The sequence below is a fragment of the Xiphophorus maculatus genome, chromosome 18 (assembly GCF_002775205.1).
Source record: "Xiphophorus maculatus strain JP 163 A chromosome 18, X_maculatus-5.0-male, whole genome shotgun sequence".
NCBI classification, from domain to species: domain Eukaryota; kingdom Metazoa; phylum Chordata; class Actinopteri; order Cyprinodontiformes; family Poeciliidae; genus Xiphophorus; species Xiphophorus maculatus.
Window position 1 is genome coordinate 28,513,923 of NC_036460.1, and position 22,875 is coordinate 28,536,797.

At 39.5% G+C, this 22,875-nt stretch overlaps 1 protein-coding gene across 1 annotated transcript; it reads right to left on the minus strand.

The window, feature by feature from the left end:
• Positions 1 to 146: 146 nt before the first annotated feature.
• tada2a (transcriptional adaptor 2A) lies at positions 147 to 22,036 on the minus strand. Its single transcript, XM_005810965.2, has 15 exons — positions 21,909 to 22,036; positions 21,341 to 21,447; positions 20,719 to 20,778; positions 20,510 to 20,601; positions 19,039 to 19,196; positions 16,883 to 16,971; positions 16,637 to 16,709; positions 16,494 to 16,557; positions 14,402 to 14,445; positions 8,759 to 8,869; positions 6,671 to 6,742; positions 5,182 to 5,314; positions 4,805 to 4,848; positions 3,675 to 3,754; positions 147 to 886 (listed from the first exon to the last, which is right to left on the minus strand). Exons 1-15 carry the CDS (start codon positions 21,931 to 21,933, stop codon positions 701 to 703), a joined length of 1,338 nt encoding a protein of 445 aa, XP_005811022.1. The 5' UTR covers positions 21,934 to 22,036; the 3' UTR covers positions 147 to 700.
• Positions 22,037 to 22,875: the final 839 nt, after the last annotated feature.

Below are 22,875 nucleotides of genomic sequence, written 5' to 3' on the forward strand. Positions count from 1 at the left end.
AATGAATTCAAAATTGAATTCATTTCAATTTTGCAAAAGCAAAAAAAATGTCAACTCTGACATTTAGCCCTAAAATGTCACAGTTGAAGTTAGCTATTAAATATGGAGATGAAAGAATTTAAGTAGTTTTTCAATTCACATTGAAATTCAATTCAACATTTTTTATTTTATTTTCAGTAAAGATTTATGCGGACAGAAGACAAAGTTAAAATCTCATGTTTTTTTCAAAATCTTTTCCTCAATTAAAATAAATAAGACATTTTCTTAATTGAGGAACTTTATGCTCACAAACATGGTAACCTGAGCGTTCCGGCCACTGACTCTTACAGAGCGATCCATGGTTCCAGGAGGCACATTATTGTCCTTAACTGGTAGCCTATGTTGGTATTACAAAGCCCTGGATCCGACTCTCGTTTTTGTGGCACAAAATTGACTATTTTTAAATGCTTTGCTTTGAAAAACAATGGAAAGGACTATTTTGATTTAATCATCCAAATTATGTTTCACCAAGATCTATTTATCAGCCAATCTGACAAGAAATAAGTCATTAAAACAGGAGCCAGTCAGACACAGAATAACACAAACACGTCATTTTACTATGTGTAAAAACTGACGACCACGACATGACAACACTTGAAAATAAAAACACTTTTAAAAACACTGTCAGTCTGAAGAGGATTACAGTAGAATGAACCCCTGACTACGCCTTGGTGATGTATCCCTCTTTGATGAGGAAGTCGTAGATTTTGCGCGTCTTGTTGACGTCGATCTTGATCAGCGCTCGGGCCTGCGCCAGCCGCAGCCCGCCCTGCCGCCTGCACTCGTTGAGTAAAGCCTGCTTGTACTCCAGGTAGGCCCCCGGCACCAGCCGCACCACCTGGCACAGCTACGCAAACGCACGGGAAGAAAGAAAACGTGTGTTTTTATGGCTGCCGCACGCATCAGGGAGACTTACCTTGCAGGACGTTTATTGAGATCCAGTTTTAGTTGATAAAAACTACAAAAGCAAAGAGCAAAGGGAGTCTTTCTGCCGCAAATTAGGGATTATTTTAGTAATCTATTATTCTGACGATTAATCGATTAATCAGATAAAACACTGGAACATTCTGAACATTTTCTTTTAACATCTTAAGATTTATTTTATATAATATTAGTTTTAATGAGAAAACAAACATCTGACTGCCCACAATGCAATGACAGCTTTCGTTTAGTGGATTCGAAACAATGAAGCTAAAACTGTTTTGGGTAAAACATGTTTACAGAAAAGGTGTTTTTATCTTAAATGAAAAATTTATTTATGTTTTGTGTATACATATGTTTATATATACAGTATGTATACATTTGTTGGTACAATTACTGCTCTGAGTGTGTTCTTTCAGCAAATGGCCTTTTTTTTAGTCTGTATGCTCCAGTTAACGACTAATCGATTCTTAAATTAGATGGGGATTATTTTAATCATCGATTAATCTCAGTCGTTCCAGCCATACAGTAAATTCCCAGTAAAACTCAGGTATAAAAAACAAAGCGCTTACATCATACCGAGTCTGACAAGATCTTTAAAATCAACATGTGGCTACGTGATAAATCGCAATAAACGGTGGATCGGCTCCCTCCATATCTTGGCAATCTAACTGAACTCCAGAGGATGTTCAGGCCTTTAGAGGTTTATTTGTAACCATTCCCTGACTCATACTTTTCAATAATCTTTTCTCTGATTTGCTTGGAGTGTTATGTCTTTATGTTGCGAATACTGATTAACCAGTGAATTTTACCTTCCAGACACAGGTGTCTTTACACACACGCAGTGCACTCAGGTGACCTCTATCCAACCACCACTAATTGACTGGACCTCTGTTGAATTAGCTCTGTCACTTTAAAAGGGGTGAACATTTATGCAGTCACTAATTCCATGTTACGTGGTTATGTTAGTCCTTATTTTGCACAAATTTTTAATGAAATTTTATGTTGACAAAATTTCTTTTGTTAATATTTTGTCAAAAAAAGCCAAAGTTTTATTAAGGTCCATTTTGTAAAAACAGTGACTAGAAACAATAACTGCTGAATTTAAGCACCAGTTGGATAACAAATATATAAAAATTCTCAACTTAAACTTAATTAACTTAATTACTTTCATACCGCAGAATGCTGTAAAAAATGCTTCCTTTGGATATAAGATTAAAGAAAACTAGAACATTTCTGAAGAAGTTTAAACCGGGCCTGCCAAAGTGTGCCAGTCGGTTGGAACCCAGCGTTCTGTTGCTAAAAATTAGCATCTATGCTAAAGTAACCTGCAATGTAATCAATAGCATGTGGAGAGTCACAGGCATGTTGAGAAACATGGACTTATGCCATTCAGTTTGTTAAAATTAGTGTATAACCTAAAATTAGCCAAATTGCTAACATTAGCGTAAATGCTGTCAGTAGCATGTGGAGCTTCACTAGCATGTTGTCTTACATTGACTTACTCCATTCAGTGTACAAAACATGGCTAATAAATAAATAAAATAGCTAAAAACCTTATTTTAGGGAAAAGGCTACTGCTAATGTTTGTGCTAATGCTAAGTCACTGCATTCGGATTTTTACTTTTGCAAAAGTAAAAATCAGATGCTTACTTTGTGGCACTTGCTTACCAGAAAACGCGCTCATCTCTTAGCAATAGATTAGCAACAAATATTATCATTGTTCTAAAAACATAAGATTTATTCTCCTCTTTTGAAATACTACTTATCTTATACTATTTAACAAGAATTATGCAGTCGGTTCATTTTTCAGAAAAGTGAAAAGGTTTTTTTTTGTTGTTGTTGCTGAAATGCCTTACTTTGCAAGGCATTTCGATGCTCTCTTATGCTGTTATGAAACTAACTGAGGTATAAGTTAAAGATCCACAGAGAGTCACTGAGAAATAAACAGTCAGGCAGCATCAGGCAGGAAGTTCGGCCCTACAGGCTGCTTCTGCGACAGAACAAAACTTTCTAACCTTTCTAACACCCGACTGCAGATGAGCCGGAGATGAAATCACCGAGATTAACACTTGGGTTTCAGGTGACCATGGCAACAAATAACTTGGGAGTTCTTACAGCAAATGTTCCCGAGCAACACAATAGCAGCCTCGGGTTGGTTAACTGAATAATGAAGCTATTTGTTAATTTTTACAGGAGCTTTGAAAGCATGAATACACTGAGGTTAAACAGTCTGATGCTCAGAGATGCTTCCTGATAAAGAGAAAGCTGAATCTTTATCTCCTTCAAGTCTCACATAAAGGGACAATTTCTTTCTTCTGAGTTAAATCTCGTCTTTCTTTAGAGGCTAGGAAAAGACCTGGATGTGCTACTTTTATCCGGTGATCCGCGGAGGTCATGGTCACTCCTGGAAAAATGCTGCGCTAATGTAATAATAATGTAATAATCTTATGATTGCCAGATCAAGTTTTATGGAAATTTAGTGGTAAACCTTTGGCTTAGATCATTAGAAAACAGTGAGCAGTCTCCTTTCTGCCTATGCACACACACGGGTCGGACTTGGCAGCTTTTGTCAAAGTTTCTCCTGTACATATCCACAAAAACACATCGCAAATTTTGGCATAAAACAATGCAAATGCATCTGATGGGTTTTAAAAATCACGGAAAAGGCCTCAGACACTGGACGCCTGTGTGTGAGGCTGTCATGGCCGTACCTCCTTCTCACGCTCGTCGAGCTTCTCTGTCCCTGGAAGTCCGGTCAGGTTGAGAGGAGGCGCGCTCCGCCTGCCTGTTGCTGAGCAGCAGACATGTAATAACGTTTAAAACACTCAGTTCACACGGCAACGCTGCTTTAAACATCAGACTGTTAACTGTCAGGGGAACAAAACGTTACAAAGCGTGAAATGGCTCAGTAGCACAGCTGACGGTGTTAAAAATAATAATTTCTTAACTTGTGATTTTCTCCACTGACTTAATGCGATGAAATTAAGGCTTACTGTTTTCTAAAATGTTCAGTTTCACAATATGCTACTGTAATAAAATATGACTTATCTTAACAGGAGGCGTGAAGGGGCTCTGTAAACCTACCACAGCGCTTAGCTTAGCTTAGCATGGTGTAGTGTAGTATATGTCTAGTGAAGTGTAGCACAGCATAGTTTAGCATTATATACCAAAGTATAATATAGTAGAACATAGCCTGACACAGCACAGTATTGTCTACTGTAGGTTAGCAAAGCATAGCATAATATAGTTAAGTATAATGTAGCATAGCATAGTATAGAATAGTACAGTGCAGCACAGTATAGTCTAGCACAGTACAGTATAATATGGTATAGTATAGTACAGTATAGTATAGTTTAGCATAGCATAAAACATCATATTATTGTATAGCATAACATAATGTAGTGAAGAATATTATATAACAACATGGAATACCATAGTATAGTCTAGGAAAGCCAGGTATAGCAGACTATACTAGTCCAGAGTATACTAAACTACTATATACTGTATATCTGCTATATACATATAACTTATAGTATATCCTATATGTTTAGCATATACTGAACATACAGTATACTATGGAATAACAGTGTAGCATAGCATAGCATATTATAGCACAAACTAAAGGTCTGGAAACATGAGAGTTTTGCCAACTCCTGCACATGCAGAGATGTAGGAGTGTCCATTTAAAGCTCTGGGAGCAAAGAGAACCCATGCCATTTTAAACGAGAGAAAGAGCAGAATAAATATGCTCGTGAAAGTGTGTTTTTGAGAAAAGGAGAAAAGCTCCATTGTTACGGCTGAGCCCTGCAGCCAGAGGAAGACTAGGAGAGAAACTTCCTACCTGACACTGTGATTGTTGTGACAGCTGGAGTGACGCCAGCATCTCTGTAACAAAGAGGAGAAAGAAAAAGCCTCATCATCTCTGCTGCTGTGTTTATGCAGACACACATCCCACTTTTACGCAGCCTCTCTGTTCACTACTCTCACTCCAGAATGTCATCCAAAAAGAAAAAAAAAAGATGAGTCATTCCGTTTGAGAGTTTTTATTTAGAGGTGGAAGTTGGACGACAGCCAGTGGAAAAGACGACGATGGAAGAAAACAAAACAAAACAAAACCAGAGTGGCACGTGTTGAAATGGCAGCACACGCTAATGTAGGAATGGGGTTTATTGTAGCGTAGCGTAACACGCAGATCGCGCGAACCCTTCGGACGCTCACATGGCCGCCTGCTTGCTGAGCCACTGCTGACACGCTCTGCCGTCCTGGATGTACTGCAGAACGTCATTCAGCATGGTCCTCTTCCTCCGCTCGTCCTCGCGCATCCTCTTCACTCGCTCGTACACCTTGGCACCTGATGGACGGAAAACGTACGCGGAAATGTTCAAATGTGGAGCCACAGCAAGCTGGTACCTGCTGTAGACAACAATGGAAAGCAGTAACAACAACCAGCAAAGGACTGCCGCCTTAAATGTTTTCGGTTTGTTTTTATTCAATATTTATGTTTCAGTCATTTTTAACCTTTCTTAACGCAAGTAAAAAAAAAAAAAATGAAAAGAAAGAAACACAATGCTGAAAAGAAAAACAAAAGAAGCAAAAGCAAAAAAGAGCTAGCACAGAAATAAATATTTAAATTCCTGCCAATGCAAGAACACAAAGCGTAGATTGAAAAAAGTGTAAGCTTATTATACCATCGCTTCTTTACATGTACAGCATCATTAGGTCTGTCACAATAACAATTTGCTGGACAATAAATTGTCTCAATAATTATTGCGATAAACGATAATATTTTTTTCTTTGAGGCCATTTTAAGTAATGTGCCAACAATAGGGTAGCAATGAAAGTTCAAGACTAATAAATTTTCATTTTGTAAAAGACACTAAACATTTGTACTGGAAGATGTTTTACATATCCCAAGTAAAACATGAGAACCAAAATCAATAAATAAAAACAGAAATGAAAAACATAAAATGGACTTTAAAATCAATGTCTCTGTCAACAAAACTGCCATTCAAAAAATATCAGTTATCGAAATGGAAATTATTGAGCTCATTTTAATTCTTCATGTGGTTAATTGATTAATTTCTTTTTGCGACAGGTCAATCATCATCAAAGTCAAAAATCTTTCCTGTACACTTTTCTAAAACAAATCTCCAAAGAATTCCAGCTGAACCTGGAGACAAACTAAATGTTAAAGGAAGATTAAGAAAAATGACTGAATTTCATCTAAACTTAAGGTCCCGTCTGTAATATTTCCTCTTGAAGACAAAGTTTGACCTTTGGATTGTAGACGATTATGTTATTGCTTCAGCAGTGAAGGCAGCTTTTTCATAACTGAGGCAATTTCCTAACATTTATTGGTAAAGTCGGGCAAAGATTTAAGAAACTTTTCTCTTCTAGAGAGTAAAATTGTGTTGTTAGAGTACAGAGATTCTTGGATATCCAGATATTCTCAGCTCATCTTTCCTAAATAGCCACAATTATAAAACTACACATAACTTCTCATATTTATGTTGGAAAATTCCTCTGTATTCAGAGAATGTGTCTGCAATTGTTGTAGAAATCACATCTTTCTGTCACATTTCCCCAGAGTGCAGGGATGTTTACAAAAATGTGTCCAGTGTCCTGAATATGAGAACCATAAACAAACACTCAGGTTTATACTTGACGTTTTTGGTCCCAAAAAGTGAAAATATCAAACTCCACTCACTGCAGAAGGACTTGATTCCTGCCTTCCTGTATTCCTGCAGCCTGCGGATCTCTCTCCTCAGCTCGAACTCAACTGTGAAGAGAAAGAGTTGAAGGTCGCTTAATGCACATCTGCACAGACTGATTCATAAACATAACAGTAGATGCCCATTCAGAGCCGCAGACTGTTTGAAAGGTGCCCTCCAGACACTCTGGCGGACGCAAAAATCGAGTTTAGTCCTTCAGATGGCTGAATAAATACAATAAAAGTCGGATTTTTATACAAGTTCAAGTCAGGACAGATTTTATTTTCTCTTCAACCATAAAAAAAAAGCAAAAGTATAAAGTAAAACGAAGTGATAATCATCAGGACTACGGTGCTACAGTCAGAAGCTGAGTCTTCATTACAAATGTGCGCAAAACTTTGACGATATTCGGCTAAGGTTAAAATGACACAATTTTGCAATTGTTGTGTTTTCATTAAATAAGAAACATTTATTTTTAAAAATCACATGTGAATAAACTGGTTCACATGATAAGTCAGTAAAAAAACATGCCGTGCCATCATCCTCCAACTGCTTCCTGTCGTCGTCTTCTTTGCGGTTTGTGCCAGTGGCAACACCTGGTTGTTGATCACATGACTCGCGTGATCCAAAAACAGTGTTTCCATCGGAGTTTTGCGAAATAAACCAATTTTGATATGGCCTCATCTTGACACCAAAACCTTTTATAGGGAAATGATTTTTTTCCAAAATTGCTGTATTTCCATGATGTGAATTTATTTTCTTACTGTTAAATTGAGCCATTATGTGGCTAATGGAAACGCAGCTAGAGGAACAAACAACAAAAATGTTTGCCAAGCGCTCCAATTGTCATCATACCTCTGTACTGTACATGCCTCCAGAAACCAAGGAAATATTCTAAGCCTTAAGGAAGGCTTTGAATGCTTCCTCGAGTATTCCAAGCCTGGCGGGCTACCAGACTTAACTTGCCCCCACCAGGCTAAGTGCTGTCTGTTTATTTTAAATAGTTTTTTATACACCAAGCATCCCTACCACCAAACACAGCAGCTTTTCTGGGGAAACCCTGAAATGTAATCTGGGTTTCTAAGTTGGCTTCTGAGGAATGGCTCCTTCCTGTAGCAGCAGCTTTTCAGCCCATGTCGGTACAGGACTCATTTCAATGGTGAGAACATTATTTTAAGATTCATAGAAGGTTTTTGCCTTTTCCTCTCAGGGTGAAGGGCACATCTTCCATCAAACACGTTCATCCATCCAGATCCGAAATGGTAAAATGGCTGGGCAAAAAGGGATGTGTGTATTTATGCTTCAGGTGACAACAAACATACAAGAATGGGGATCAGCAGAAAACAGTTTTCTGGTGTTGCTCAATGACGAAAATGACAACTCTGCGTCTACCAATGCAGGAATGGAAATAAGGCCCTTTTCTTAAAATATATTTTTCTGAAAATTGTTAGAACAAAGAGCCAGTCAGCTCTCAAGTAATTTCAGTCAGTTTCAAGCATGCAACACCTGCTGCAGACAGAGACGCCTTCACACACTCACACACATCCTGTTCTCTACGATCAGCAGAGACACAGGGACGTTTCAGAGCCAACGCTGTGTGTAAAAGCTTGAGCAGGAACGGCAGATCATGCCACACCAGACACCATCGCTGCTGTGTTAGATGTCACGCCTTCCATTACTGAACGCCAACATGCCTCCAGAAAGCAGGTGTGTGTTCAGGCAACACCACGTCATCCCTGGTTGGGTTCACCGTGAACGAATAAGGGCGAGATGACGTCCTAAAGCGCGACATCTGGGGCAACAGGTATAGAAATGTGTGTCTTCTAAATAAATTTGAATCTTGTAAAATCCAATTGAAAACTTCAGAAAGAAGAAACATTGCAAAAGATTAAATAAAATAAGAAAAATATCCACACACTTTCTGAAAACAGAAAGCAGTAATGTCACTTCGTCTTCCCACCGGGATTAAAAGTTACATCCTTCCAGAGTGAAAATCAGAAAGCCAGGTTACTCAGACTGGCTCGGTCTTGGTGAATAAACTCTGTGCATGTTCTCAGGTGAACGCGCCAGGGGCAGATACTGACGTGCGTGGCTTTCGATGAATTTGTCGTGTTCGGTCGGTCCGACCACTCTGGCGAACCGCCTCATGACCTCATACAGCTCCTGCACCTCTTTCGGGTAACACCGCTCCAACACTAACAGGAGAGAGAGAGAGAAGAGAGGACAGGAATGAGTGGGCAGCAGATCCAGGAGAATATAACTCAGAAACATGAAAGAAGCGATCCGCCTCCTCAGGAGCAGTTTATGACTTCTGCTGCTTCAGCTGGAAAGTCATTTAGTTTGTGAGTTAATGGACGGAGAACAAACCTGTTACATTAATGTCACTCAATGGCTTTTAGTGATGCACTTAACCACTGTTTTTCTAAAGTATGAAAGAAACTTCAAGCTGCAGCACGTAACTTTTATTAAAAAGCGTTGGTTTTTTTACACATTTGTTTAAACTGTCGCTATGTTTTAACACTATGAGACAGATAATCTGTGAAAATATCGAGGTCCTCCAATTTCTCCCTGAGCTGCTATTGCCATTAGCAGAAATGCATCCCTACTGATCAGAAATAGCCAATCAGAGACGACCCAGACTGGCAGGAGGCCTGGGGTGGCCTGCCAATCAGGGTCCTGCCCTGCTCAATGTGCTAATAGAGAAACCACTGACTGTTCCAGGAAAACCATTTTTCTGCCGTCATTGTGGTCATGCTAACTAGCCTTAGCAAACACGACAGGCTCTGCAGTGGGGGAGGAGCTGTAGCGTAGCAGAGAGCAAAGATGGAAGGTGAGAGCAGCACATACACGAGAGTGATTGACAGCACTAAGACCCTCCTCCTGGCTCTGATTGGTTGTTTCTGAAGTTGTGGTTGTTTTGAAGCAATCCGATTGGCTGATATAGGTTCTAGCTGTGCGCTACACTGCCCCCCATGGGTCTGGCATGTTTTATACAACGCTCAGGAGTGGATTTGTGCAGATTCATGTGGATGAAAACTTTTCTGAAAGAGATCCTGTGTTTATGATATTTTTTTAAATAAAGTGGTGGAGATATTTGCCCGGCTTCGTGTGTACAGGGCATTAATCACATGTTATGACAATTTAAGTGTATTTGAACTTCAATATTGGCACATTCCTCCCTGTTTTTTGCCAGTATCACTTTTGGCAAATAGTGACTTAGACCATTATTTTAGGAAGGTGGCAATATAGAATTGTGACTGTGGATTGGAGGAAATCCCCAATAAATTCCAACTTTTGCACCAAATTTCTGTTAAAAAAAACTAACAATAATAACAGAAGTGATTTCATCAAATAAATCAATGAAAACTTGGGTTTATAGCCAATAAATATGAAACATGGATAAAGTTTGGGCTCCCCATCTAATACCCAATATAGAAAAGATGTTCTCATTTCTAAGATAAGTTTGTTGGAAATGAAGAAGCATTTGAAATAACCAAATAATTTTATTGCAATAATTAAAAACGAAAACATAAGAGCCTGACACACTAGAATGACTGAACTCGGGATCACATTTAGACTGATAAACGCACATTGTTCACAGTGATTCGTGGTCCGTTTATGCAATTTTCCCATCGCCACTTCCACCTATTCATGCTCGACACGGGAGACGGCAGAACGAAAACACCTTCCCGACCTTTTATCCTGGGCTTGTGAAACGATTCGGCGCCGCAGTGAACGGGGTCGATGGAGGTCCAGCTACTTTTAAACCACAGGTTTTGTTTAGGAATCAAAGTATGACTTCAAGAGACCCGGTGGGTCGATTTAGAACATTGGCGGGGGGGGATACACGCCCATGATCAGAATAAAACCCTGCCTGTGCGCCGCGGCTGCACCTGTTATCACCACCGCTCTGTGCAGACGGGGCTGATATGATCTCCTGAGGCGGCTGCAGGGAACGAATTCTCTCCCTGCAGCCGAATGGATCTTCACTTCTCATCCAAAACCACTGATTACACAAAAAGCTATTAACACTCAGGGTGTCTTTACACAGCTCAGCTGGCATAATACAGTCAATACAAAGATCTTTAATTGTCAACATGAGTTTGCATCTCAGAGCTCTCAATCTGGAGAGGGGAAATATTGAAATCACTAATCTGGTAACATTTCAAGCTGATTATAACTTTAACACAAAAAAAAAAACCCAGCATCAGTAACTGCTTGATAAAGCTAGATTTTAAATCCTCATCTTCTATTAATTTTTTGGGAATGTGAGAGGTGACGTTATTAGAACATATTAATTTCTGAGGTGTACCGTTTCTGATCCGCTACGGGAAAAAACGGATGAGCTGAGCCAGGCGGCTGGGAGTGACCAGCTGCACTGAAGCTGATTACGAGTCTTCGCTGTAAAACTGCACCTGCACTGCAAAAACACACAATCTTACCAAGCAAATTTGGTCTAATTTCTAAAGCAAATACGCCTAGAATAAGACAAAACTAACTTACAAGTAACTTTTCAGCAAGACAGTGAAACTTTTTTTATGTCAAAAATTCAATAGTATTTATGAATAAATATTAGGTCCGTTGGAGATCATTTCACTTATAACAACATGGGAAAATGTTTTGTTATAAGTGAAATAATTTATCAGTGGAAGTAGTATAAAGCCCCAGGTCCCCAAAAAACAAGAAATGCTGGTTGAGGGTTATGGTTTAGGACTAAGATGTGAATTCAGTTTAGGTTGGGCTTAGGGTTAGGTATGTACTGGTAATGGTTTTGGGAAAGGGTTAGTTTAGAGAAATGTATTGAAAATGAATGGAAGTCAATGCAAAGTCCCTGAGAATATAGAAAGATACTGTGTGTTTGTGTGCGTGCGGGTGTGTGTGGGGGTGTACTTGTTTATCTAGTCTTCTTAAGACAATTTCTGGCATATTCACTGACCTTCTGAAGACTGATGTCCTTATGGGGACCAAAGCTTGGCCCTAATAGGGTATACTCCTTGTTTAGGGTTACATTAGAGGCAAATTAGAGGTGAATTAAGTTAGAGGTAGGGTCAGGAATAGACTAGTACTGGTGAGGGTTAGGAAAAATGTCTGGTTTAGGTATAAATGAAGGACATAAAATGAGTGGAAGTCGATGTAAAGTCCTCATATGTGTAGAAATACAAACTTATGTGTTTGTGTGTGTGTTAGCAATGGTAGAAATCCTGTAAGAGGGTACAAAGGTTGTCCTAATGCTAGGTTAACTTAAAAATACAGCAATAAAAATAATACAGAAACACTCGCCTGTAGTGCTTTAGATTGAAACATGTATGGGTTAGATTTGCTTGGTCAAGAACCAGACCTAAATCTAGCTGAGAGTCTGTGGCAGTAGGTGAGAGATGATAACGTCCACTGATTCTCTCCAACCAATCAGACTGAACTTGAGATTTTATTGCCAAAAAAACATGAGCAAAAATCCCCGAAAGGCTGCCACTGGAACCAAAGGTGCTTCTACAAACTTCTGATCTTAAGGCGATATAAATGTGCGCCACATTTATTAGTTTCCAGCTTAGAATTCTTTTAAACACTTTGTGCTGTTTCTCTTCTACTTTTCAATTTGTGGTGGCCTATCACATAAAACCATGTAAATCAAAACAGAACACATTGAGGTTTATGGTTGTGACAAAGCAAAACGCAACAAAGTTTCAGGGGGACAAATAAGTTTATAAGAAACTGTATATATTCAAGATTTACAACTCGTTCAATAACCTAAATAAACAAAATTTTCGATTTCTTATCCATTGCAGAGGAAGAATCTCAAACTCATACGCAATAAAACATTCAGCAGCCTTGCTGCATGAAAACAGAAACTCATCTCTTTTCTGCATGATTTGCCAGAGCGACGCGCCGCTGGTGAGTGTTCACACATTTAACTCCCTTGAACACGGAAACACACTCCGAGACTTGTTGTGTTCGCCTGAAAGCTTCGGCCGCGTTGCCGAGTAACAAGACGAGTGTCGGAGCCCGGGAGGAGAGGCTTCTTTTGTGGGTTCAGACTGCGGCGTGTGAGAGCGCTAATTAACAGCTGCCGTCTCCGGCTGAGCCTATGAAGTCGTGCACCTAACCAAACACCGGACACACACACACCTACACACACACCAAAGGGAGGAGACCAGAACTCCAAACTGGGCCCAAACAACCAACGACAAGCGGACCGACGGGTCGCCAGAGTCACCACCACTCCCATGATCGCATGTGACAGACGCTTGAACGCGCACGCATACACACACGCGCTCTTTGACAGTCTCCATGGCAACCGGTGTGCAGCTCCAGTTTGAGTTGGCTTTTGTCTTGAAAAGGCTGCAGAGATAAGGCAGCAGGGGCTAACCGGTGGGCTGAAGGGAAACGTCAATAAAAGATGAGGGGGAACTGTTCCGACTCCCGAACCGGGAGCGGGCTCCGCGGAGCAACACGTGGCGAGGAAAGTTACGAGGCACTATAACCAGACAAAATCCTTTCGCGGCGCAAGCTCGCCATAAAAATCTAAACCCATCTGCTCCCTCCCCGCAAGGAATTATATCGCTGAACCCGGTGAAATCCAACCTGTGACAGGTGGAGGACGCGGCCGTCTCTGCAGCAACTCCCTTCAAAACAGGGGAGTGAGGTTACGCCCAACTCCCACAGCCCATACTGACAGGAAGACTCACACGTTTTTCTGTTTCCTTAAAAAACATACATCATATTTTATGTTTGAAGTGTGAACATAGCCGTAATTCTTTGTAGCTAGTGAAGGTTTTGCTCATCCATTATGACAGAAACGATGTGCAGAATGTATTCATGGTACAAAACAGGGAACGACGAAGTTAAAGCACAAAATGTTCTCCTGTTGATGACATAAAAACAACAGAGCTATCAGGTTTCAGATTCTCCTTTTGTTTCTGTATTTTGTAGTTTAAGTACGCTCAACTCAAGATGGATGTCAAAATCGTAATAATTTACACAGTTTTTAAAAGTGATAATATATTTGAAGATGCAGAAGGTAACTTTTGTATAAAAAAATATAATAAATTTAATATGTGTGTTAAAACTGTCACTATGTTGTGATAGCATATTATGATCATAGGCAACCAATCAGAGCGGGGAGGGAGGAGGGTCTTAGCGCTGTCAATCAAGCTGATCTATGTAATGCAGATAGCCTCCCCCTTGCTGAGATTAATCTCAGAAATTTTCTAGAAAAGAAAAGGAAATTCTGAGAGCAAAGAGCTGAAAATTTTCTACATTTGAAACTGAGTGAATTTCCAAGTCGAAAAATTTTGACAAGCTCAAAGAATGACCAAGTTCTTTCTAGGAAATACGTGAACTAAATCCCAAAGTTTCAGAGTTTGTTTTGGGAAAATTACCTCCTTTTTTTCTTGTGTCTATGAAGCCCTAATATGCTGTCTGGCCATTTCCATCATTTAGACAGAAAAACACTAATCTTAGCTCTCTAAGTTAAAAACGTTCCTCTCTAGTCTTTTTTAAACAAATTGGACGGAAACATTTATTTCCGTATTGATCCAAGCTCAGATACAACTAAAAATAATGTAAACAGTCCAGGACCTTAAAAGACAAATGAAGGTTATTACAGCACAGTTTTGTTTGCACACATCCTCCAGAAAGCAGAGCAGCGATTTGGCTGCCAGGTATGAAATGTCTGGCCAAGCCGTTGTGAATGACTCAGCAGAGCTAATGAGTTTCTGAAGGGAACTCACTCTGGAATTTGCGCAGGTTGATCAAACCGTGGTCTCGAATGATCCTGAAAGAGACGAACAGAGCGGTTCAGAAAAACGATCCTTTGATTGCTGAAGCAAACCTACAAGAAATGGAATCCACTTAGGTGTAACTTTATCTCAGTATAAATATCAAATAAACTCCCAATAAAGCTGTCTTTTTATGCCAATCCTAAATCACTCTTTGGTCAGTTTGTCTATCCTGAACCTGTGAGACGAACTCTTCAAACCCAAGATCTGGAAGGCGGCCAAAAACACACCAGGACTACAATTATTAACACTTATTGGTGAGCTATGTTCACAATGAGCAGTTGAACTTCGGGATGAATCGGGCAATACAGGAAACCGTGGAGCCAGCGTCAGCGTCGCCGATTCCTGGAAAGCGAAACAAGGCTACTGCTTTTTAAAGCCGTCTAAGGACGGTTTCTACCAAACAGAATTCAATGCTCTTAGGGCCGGAGAAAGCTCACAAATGTGAGTTCTGATGTTCTGAAGCTCAAGGTCTGATCTTACAATCCTCTCTGACAACTTAGCAGAGATAAAATAGGAGCCTGGCTGCTCGAGGTAGCTGCGAAACGCTTTGCGAGCCTTGAATGCCGTTCCACGGAGTTCAGGGAGCAGAAACTCGTTAAAGTTGACTGTGATGGATGCGAGGCGCAGTGTGTAGTGACAAAGAGCGACAGCTGGCAGGATAACAACAGAAAATTTATTTTCCTCCTAAAAGAAAAAATAATGTTAAAGAACACCTTTTATGCTTCCTTAAAAACAAGTGAAGAGATGTGCATGGGTTCTACAAAACATGTACATTACATTTCTTACACAAACTCATCCTCAGTTAATGAAATGTCACCTGGTCAGGTCTGCCTGTCGCTTTTATGCAAATAAGTGGCTTCTGGCCACGCCCCCAAACTCATGTTACACTATGTACACGTAATAATGGGTGTGAACAGATGTGCAATTGTACAACAGTGCATCTTTGACCCCCCGAGTCAGAAACGTTTGCACTAACGTTTGTGCAGCAAAAGTTTCGGCTTGTGCCGCCATCATCTTAACGATGTTAATTAAAGTTTCCAGAGGTCAAAGGTCAACCAGCCAGCCCAAATTTACAAAATCAAATGAAATATGGCGTCAATCAAGTGTGCTACATTTGTGCAGCAAAAATGTCCATTTGTGCCGTTGTAATTTTTAAGATGTCATAAAAAAAACTTTTCTATGGGTTATCAGAAATCAATAATATAATTAAATTTTGCTATTTTTGTGCAGCTCATTGCCACCTCTGGAAACTTTTTTTTTTAAATCTAAAAAATATAATGGCACAACTGAAAATCTTTTATTAGTTTTATTGTCATCTTAAGATGATCATTTAAATGTTCAGTTTTCTTAGTTTGGCCAACGCTACAAAGAGCTTAGTATTGGCAAATACTAAAAAAGACACACACACACACAAAAAAAACACTTAATTAATCAAATATTTATGTGATGATTGGAACAACTAAAGTGGAATGAGTAAATCTGCTAGAATTTCATGTGAATGGTGTCTAAGATAGAGGACAAAATGCAGAGAAACAAAAAGACCAAAAGTGAGGACGCCGCTTTCTGTAAATCGGATTGTTCTTCAGGATTAAAAAACGTTTTTTATTTCTTTCCTGCTGGGAGAACGGGCATGTTGTCAAACAGGCTGGCATTCACATGTTAGAGAAAAGAACAAATGCATATCTAAATATATTCATGGAGTGAACAGACACCCTGCGGCTTGTAAATTCAATTCTGAAAGACCAACTGCACGGCAGCAAATAAATCGGCTTAAAGTTAGCAACCCGTTCAGTGATAATCCCATCTACTCTGTACTGGCGGCTTTTGACAAAACACCAAACAATGTTATAAATACATCCGTCCAGTGAAATGCTAGATGCTAAGTAAGCAGAGAGCTGCTGGAATTACTGTTTGTAACCCAGTGTAGAAAACAGCAGGGCAATGAATACAGAAGCTTCTGACGCCATCTGCTGAAAAACTGAGACCACTGCACGCTACTGGCTGCATTTCCACATCGAATGAAATAAAAACAAACACCTACTTCTTTCTTCTTTGTCTCTCTTTTAATCTCGAATGATATATATCGACGACTGCGAGCTTGAGAGCTGTGATAGAAGCAGAAAGTTAAAGTAGAAGGTGCAAATCAGACATGATTTAAAAAATTTAAAACTAAAGTAGCCGTACCGTGCAGTATATCTGAGTCATCGTCCACAAAGTCGATGTCTTTCAGATCCCATTCTGCGTAGTTGTCGAACTCCTAGGAGAGAGATACAAATGGCGTCAGGCTCTGATGAGGTTGCTATGACGACTTGCTGCCGGGTGACAACCCAAGGTGTGAGTCACTATTTTCATTAACATTTACTGCCGAGCCCTCTGGGGGCCGTTTGACTGATTTACTCGTCCGGACAGGTGAAGTCAGCTCAACCTCACCTCCATGAAGTCCGCCCTGGCTGGCATGTACCCTGCCATGTCCCGAGACAGAACCGAGTCAAAGGTCGGCCGGGGGGGGTCGTCGGAGGCTGTGGGGTCAGAGGAATACATGTAAGAACCAAAAATGCTTCAGTGGTTTGTGATTATTTACATTCTGGGCTGGACTTTAGAAAGGGCTCATATGGGCAGTAGCCCAGGGCATCATTTTTGGGGGGGCGGCCGCACCATTTAAAAAAAAAAATTCTTTAAATGAATGCAGATATTGTCATATCAAGTGAGATGTAATAATATTTGGGGGGTTTTATGAATATAAACAATACTCAAGTGTCTGAAAATTATGAAGTTATAGTCTCTTTTTTGGGGCCAAAATCTACCATTTTCAGTAGGTATCATCAGGTCATGACCATTTATGTACAGCACTACCTATTAATATACTGTTATTTGCTAATATACAGTATTAGCAAACAAATTTTTCTTTAGTTGATAGGGCACCAATAAACTAAATAATTTCCATCCCAGGGGCCAAAATCCTTCTAAATCCGGCCCTGTTCATGTTACAAAATCTGATCATCTAGTCGCCGTAAGCAGAAAAATGTTTATAGAAAAGGTGTGGCAGTTGGAGATTTTAGGCCTATTCTTATGTTCATATTTTATTATTAATATTACTAATTTCTGTTATTAGTATCATTACACATTTTCTTTTGGATTTCCTGAATACTCATAATTGACGCTGATATTATCCAACTTTCCAACGAAGCATTTTTTTTTAAATTGTAAAAGCAGTGCTCAATTTCAATCAAAGTTCAAAGTAAAAATTCAATGGAAAAAACTCAAATTTAATTTAATTCACAAAAATATTTTACAAAATGAAGCCATGGGGATTTTACACAGTTTAACAAAAAAAATTAGCTATAGCTTATAGAGATGCATCAATCTTTCAGCCAACACTCAAAATCTGTCAGTTTCAATCAGTAGGTCAAATATTAAACGTTTGTGTTTTACTATTTATATGTTTGACTTTTCAACAAACGACAAAAGCCTGTTGCTTTCTCCTCCACTGCAATAAAACGGCAATTTAAAAGCTTTTTTTTTTGGCATTTGTAGCACATCGCCTCTGGACGGAAATTTGTAAAATGTAGTCTTACAAAATCTAAACTGGAATAACCTACAATAAATACAGGTGGTTTAATCAATAGTGTGTTTTGTTAGGAAAATTATCCTCCTGTTCATTTACTCATGAGTTTAGTTTACAAGTTATGTTTTCATATTATTCTTTCATATTATTCTTTCATATTATTCTTTTCATATTATTACTCTATTATTCTTCTTTTTATATTTACTTAACTTCTCTTTCTTTTGTAGAGTAGTATATTATTAACTTTGTTTAGGATGTTTGCTTGGAAGCTAAAAACGTTAAACATTCATGTGTTATTAGTTCCATATGTAACTGATTAGTTGTGGTCAGTCACATGCCCTTGTAAGGGCATGTCCATAGGAGGCTCCAGAATGTAAAGACGGTTGGTCAATTCTCTGTGTGACTGTGTGAAGAAGCCCAACCTCCTTTTTCTATACAATAAAGAGAAATGCAAAGAAAGAACTGGCAGAATTGAGTCCAGACAGTGTTTGACAGCGATTCGTCGCGTCTGTTCTCAATTCTCCTATTCTGCAGAAAAGAAATTAAAAGAAACCTAATCTCTGTCTCTGGCTGATTCTTTGCAGGTTATGACAAAATAAACCTATCATGTTTGCTAAAATAAAAAAGAGGATATCAAGAATAGGAACCACAGGGAGTTTAATGATCAATAATTTGGATTAAAAACTTGAAAATACATGTAGCAAAAGTCAAGTAAAGCTTTTTATTTAAATGTAAATGAAAGTAAAAAGCATGTTTCTCAAAAAAATAGTTTTGAATCTTATATAGGACGGAAGATAAAGTCTAGAATTGAAAAACATTTTCCACACTTCACTTAGAAAATTCTCACGTTTTATTAATTCCCATAATTTATAAAGCTACCTTGAAACACCGTGTCAGACTAATCTCATTAACCATCATTTTAAAAGAAAATTAAGAAAATAATCGGCATATTGTGTCTCTTTCGAAGGGTTTTGTGTTCCGTTGTGAGAGAAAATGAAAATAAATCATGGAAACGGCTTACGTTTGAAAGGAATGGCTCCGTCTGCATAGCAAGAGTCCTTTGCTTTCCGCAGGCTGAGCAGGGTGGAGGAGAAGAGCGGGTTATTGATGAAATTCTTCATGTAGTGGCTCTCGCATTCTTCTTTGGTTTTAGTGCGCATCTGATATGCTACGTCCTGCCTGGAGAGGCGAGAAAAACACAAAGATTCATCCTTCGGCTCCGCCGCCGACGGTTCGTCCAGATTTATGAAAGGGTCACACCGGGTTGACGGGTTTAGGAAACAGAGCGCAAATACTGTTTTTATTTATTGTGTTTAATTTAAGTTAAGAGTAGGAGACAACAAGATTGCATTCGGCCAACTAAAAACCAGTCAGGGTGTTTGAATTGCTTGTATAGTACAAGGTGGGTCCCTTCGAGTTATAAAGATTCCCGCAGGCTAATATTTCAGGAATTTTTAAAGCGGCAGTATTATGTATTTTTCATCCACACAGAGCCATTTCATAGCTCAATTAAGCAACTGTGTTAGCTTCAGTTGAATATATCAAATATGAATTAAAAGAAATTTGACTTTGTAACTTAATGCCTTGAAATTGGGCCTCTGTCTCTTTAAAAACTTTTTCTAAAACTCCGCCTTCAGGAAGTCATCACAACATGGCTCCTCTATTCACCTTTTAGCAACGTTTTTACCAGCGTTGCACTGAGAAGCAGCTCCTACAATGAACTCAGCAGGCGTTTGCTAATTGCTGCTGGCTAGTCTGAAGGAGCTGAGTGGAGGAGTCATGTGGGGAGGGAGGGCTGCTCTGCGAGGCAAAAGTCCCGAAACTTTGAAACTGCAGCTCGGAGGAGGAGCTGCACCTTGAAGGCGGAGGTAGGGAAACCCAGGTGTTTTCCACAGCTGAATGGTTGCCATGGAGATTAAAGGATTTCTTAAACATGCAGGAAAGACTTAAGGCAACACTCCGGGTATGTTTTTGATGAAGAAATATCATTAAAACATGATGTTCTTCTTTTGTTTCTTGAAGATTTTCACCTCTCATCCAAAAGTCTAAACATTTGAACAAAAATAACCCATCACAAGAGATGTACTGGATGAAAAAATAAGTGGATCAGTAGACAAACAAATGGATGGAAGCTATTGTTTTCCAGCTGGAAACAATAAGTGACACAACAACCTGTGGTGGAAGAAAATTTCCTCACAGACCAAGACATCACAGTCATTAAAGCATCACAAACTGAACTCATTCAGCCGAGAGTGTTCCTGTCTCCCCGCAAGGCCGACTGCTCAGCTTCGTGCTTCGTGTTGCGCTCTGCGCTACGACGCAAATGTTTAATATTTAACCTGAGAGCAAACGGCAGCGGTGTGATGAAGAGCTTCAACCCTGAGGCCGTGAAACCCAGAAACAAACCTTGAAACCTTAAATAAATGACACCAGAGAGTGTGGCACAGGGAAAACAATCAGGTCTTATCAAATCACAGTGAGGAAGTGCCCACCAGTTCCCAAAGCCGCAGTCCATGACCGCCTCCAGCAGCGCCATCTCCTCCTGCGCCGTCCAGCCCGGCTCCAGAACCGGGAAGTCCGATGTCTGCAAAGTGGGGAAGTAGAGTAACACATCTCAGAGGACTGTGTGTGTGTGTGTGTGTATGTGGGGGCAGAAGGGTTGGGGGTTTGCAACATGGTGAAATAAAAGAAAAATACTCACCATGATTTCATATTTGTGATCACTCTGATGTTTTTTGTACTCAAATCCCCTGGTGAAACACTGAAAGAGATCCACACAATTAGACTGACTGAAGTCACTTTGACTTCCTACTGAAACGACTTTAAAAACCAGGAAGAGATTCTCCTGTAGGAATAATATCTTTAAAAACGGGCAAGATGAAAATGCTATGATCTCGCCAAGATGTGTTCGTCCACAAAATGTACGTGTGCTAAGAGATGAAAACTGACACAATGATGCAAAAATAAGGAAAGAAAAGAAACATTCTCCTCATTCCCCCCCCCCCAAGCTGTTGACCATTTCTACATTATGCGATTGAAAGTTATTAAAGAGCCACTTCTGGAGCCACAGGCTGCAGACCCCCATTCCCGAAGCTTCATCTCAGTCCAGGGATATTTTAGGAGTGCTGAGGAGCCAACAACGTGCTGATCTCTTTCATGCAGAACACACAGGTTAATTTTAGCAACCAACACCAAACTCGACCAAAATCAAGTGCAGAAAAGTGCAAAAACAACAAACATAAGAGAAGATAAATAGAACCATCCCCTATAACTGGGTTCAGTCAGAGGTCTGCTGATGAGCCACATGTTTGTTATTAACTCACCTGGAGGCAGAGCAGAAACGGAGCTGGTCCACATTCTGCACACTTGATGTAAGGCTCAGTTAGATACGAAGAGCATCCTCTGCAGGGCGGCTTGTCAAAGGGATCATCTGCAATATTACAGGCGTTATGATTCAAATATCATGGTTACGGTTTACTTACTAATTACAGACTGTAGAACACGGATACATATAAAATATAATCATTAAATAAATATTCTCCAGTCAGTCAGAATTACAAAGGGGTTTAATTTAGGCTATAAAATAACATTTGGCTGCAAATTGTAAAGCTAGCTAATGTTTGTATTTAGTTCCTTATAATTAGCTTCAGGTTTGCGTCTGTATCGCTGCTTAGCTGGTGTCGAAGATCTTCAGCAATGCCAAAATGTGTGCTGACATATTTTAAGGTTTTGAATGAAACATTTCAGGCGCTTTCTTCATCTACGAATGCTAAAGCTAGCTTGGCTAGCAACATAGAGCAACGGCTAGGAAAAAATACCAAAAACACGCAAACAGTGGAGGAGCAGCTGCTGGATTTAATTCGCTGTCTATGTGTTTTCACAGACACTTACTTGTAAACGATGCCAGACAGTCCATTTTAGTATGAGTTTTGGAGAGAAAAACTAAATAAAAACAAACCCCCGAATTGAGGTCAGGATTTGATCTATTTCTCGGAGCTCAAGTCAAAGCTAATCGAGTGCAGATGATTCGATGCGCAGAATGTGGGATACAGGAGTCCCAAGATTTTTAAGAATATTTTTAACATGTAGGTCGAATGGACGTCGCTGAGTGCATAAAACATTATGTTTATGCATGCGCAGTACATTTAGATGCATATATAAAAGGAAACGATTCCTAAACTTGTAACTAACAAAATTGTTTTAAATTTTCATTTTTTGCTTACAGCTCACGACACATAAATTGCGTGATAAGCACTGGGTTTATTAGTTTATGTTGATATATGTATATATATATATATGGGGGGGGGGGGGGGGGGTGCGTGGGTGTGTGTTAAATTGTTTCTTGTTATTTTGTGATTGTATTTTTATTTATTTATTTATTTACTTATTTTCATTTTAGATTTTAAGATACTGGAATTTGAAAATAGCTTATTTTGTTTCGCTGGTGACATAATCTTTACATATTAAATCAAATGTTATGATGAGTACATACTCATTACGTACATAAACATATGTATACAAATACGCATTCGCCGCATTTAAGCACTTTTTACATTCAGCACACAAGGAAAAGGTAAATTTCCCCTTTTTGGCACCAGGTGTCGCTCTTGCTCCAGTGTCTTACATATAAAAAATGCCAATGCCTTGCAAGCCTTTGTTTTCCCCTCAGCACAGCCTACCTCTTGAGCCGTGTGTGTGTGTGTGTGTGTCGGTGTGTGTTAGCATTTCTCACCCTGTACGGTCCATTTGTCCAACAAATACTACGTTGTGAGGACCCACTGCTCCTCATGGAGCAACGTTAAGTCCTTGTGGGGAGAGACAGACATACTGTGTGTGAATGTGTGTGTGTGTTGGTTGG

What these genes read in the sequence shown, in the direction of transcription:
- tada2a (XM_005810965.2), bottom strand. Translation starts at nt 21,933, where the DNA reads ATGGACTGTCTGGCATCGTTTACAA. An exon ending in TGACTCAGATATACTGCACG is followed by an intron (nt 16,558 to 16,636) that starts GTACGGCTACTT and finishes CTTCTATCACAG; the next exon opens with CTCTCAAGCTCGCAGTCGTC. An exon ending in TCGACGAGCGTGAGAAGGAG is followed by an intron (nt 887 to 3,674) that starts GTACGGCCATGA and finishes GCGTTTGCGTAG; the next exon opens with CTGTGCCAGGTGGTGCGGCT.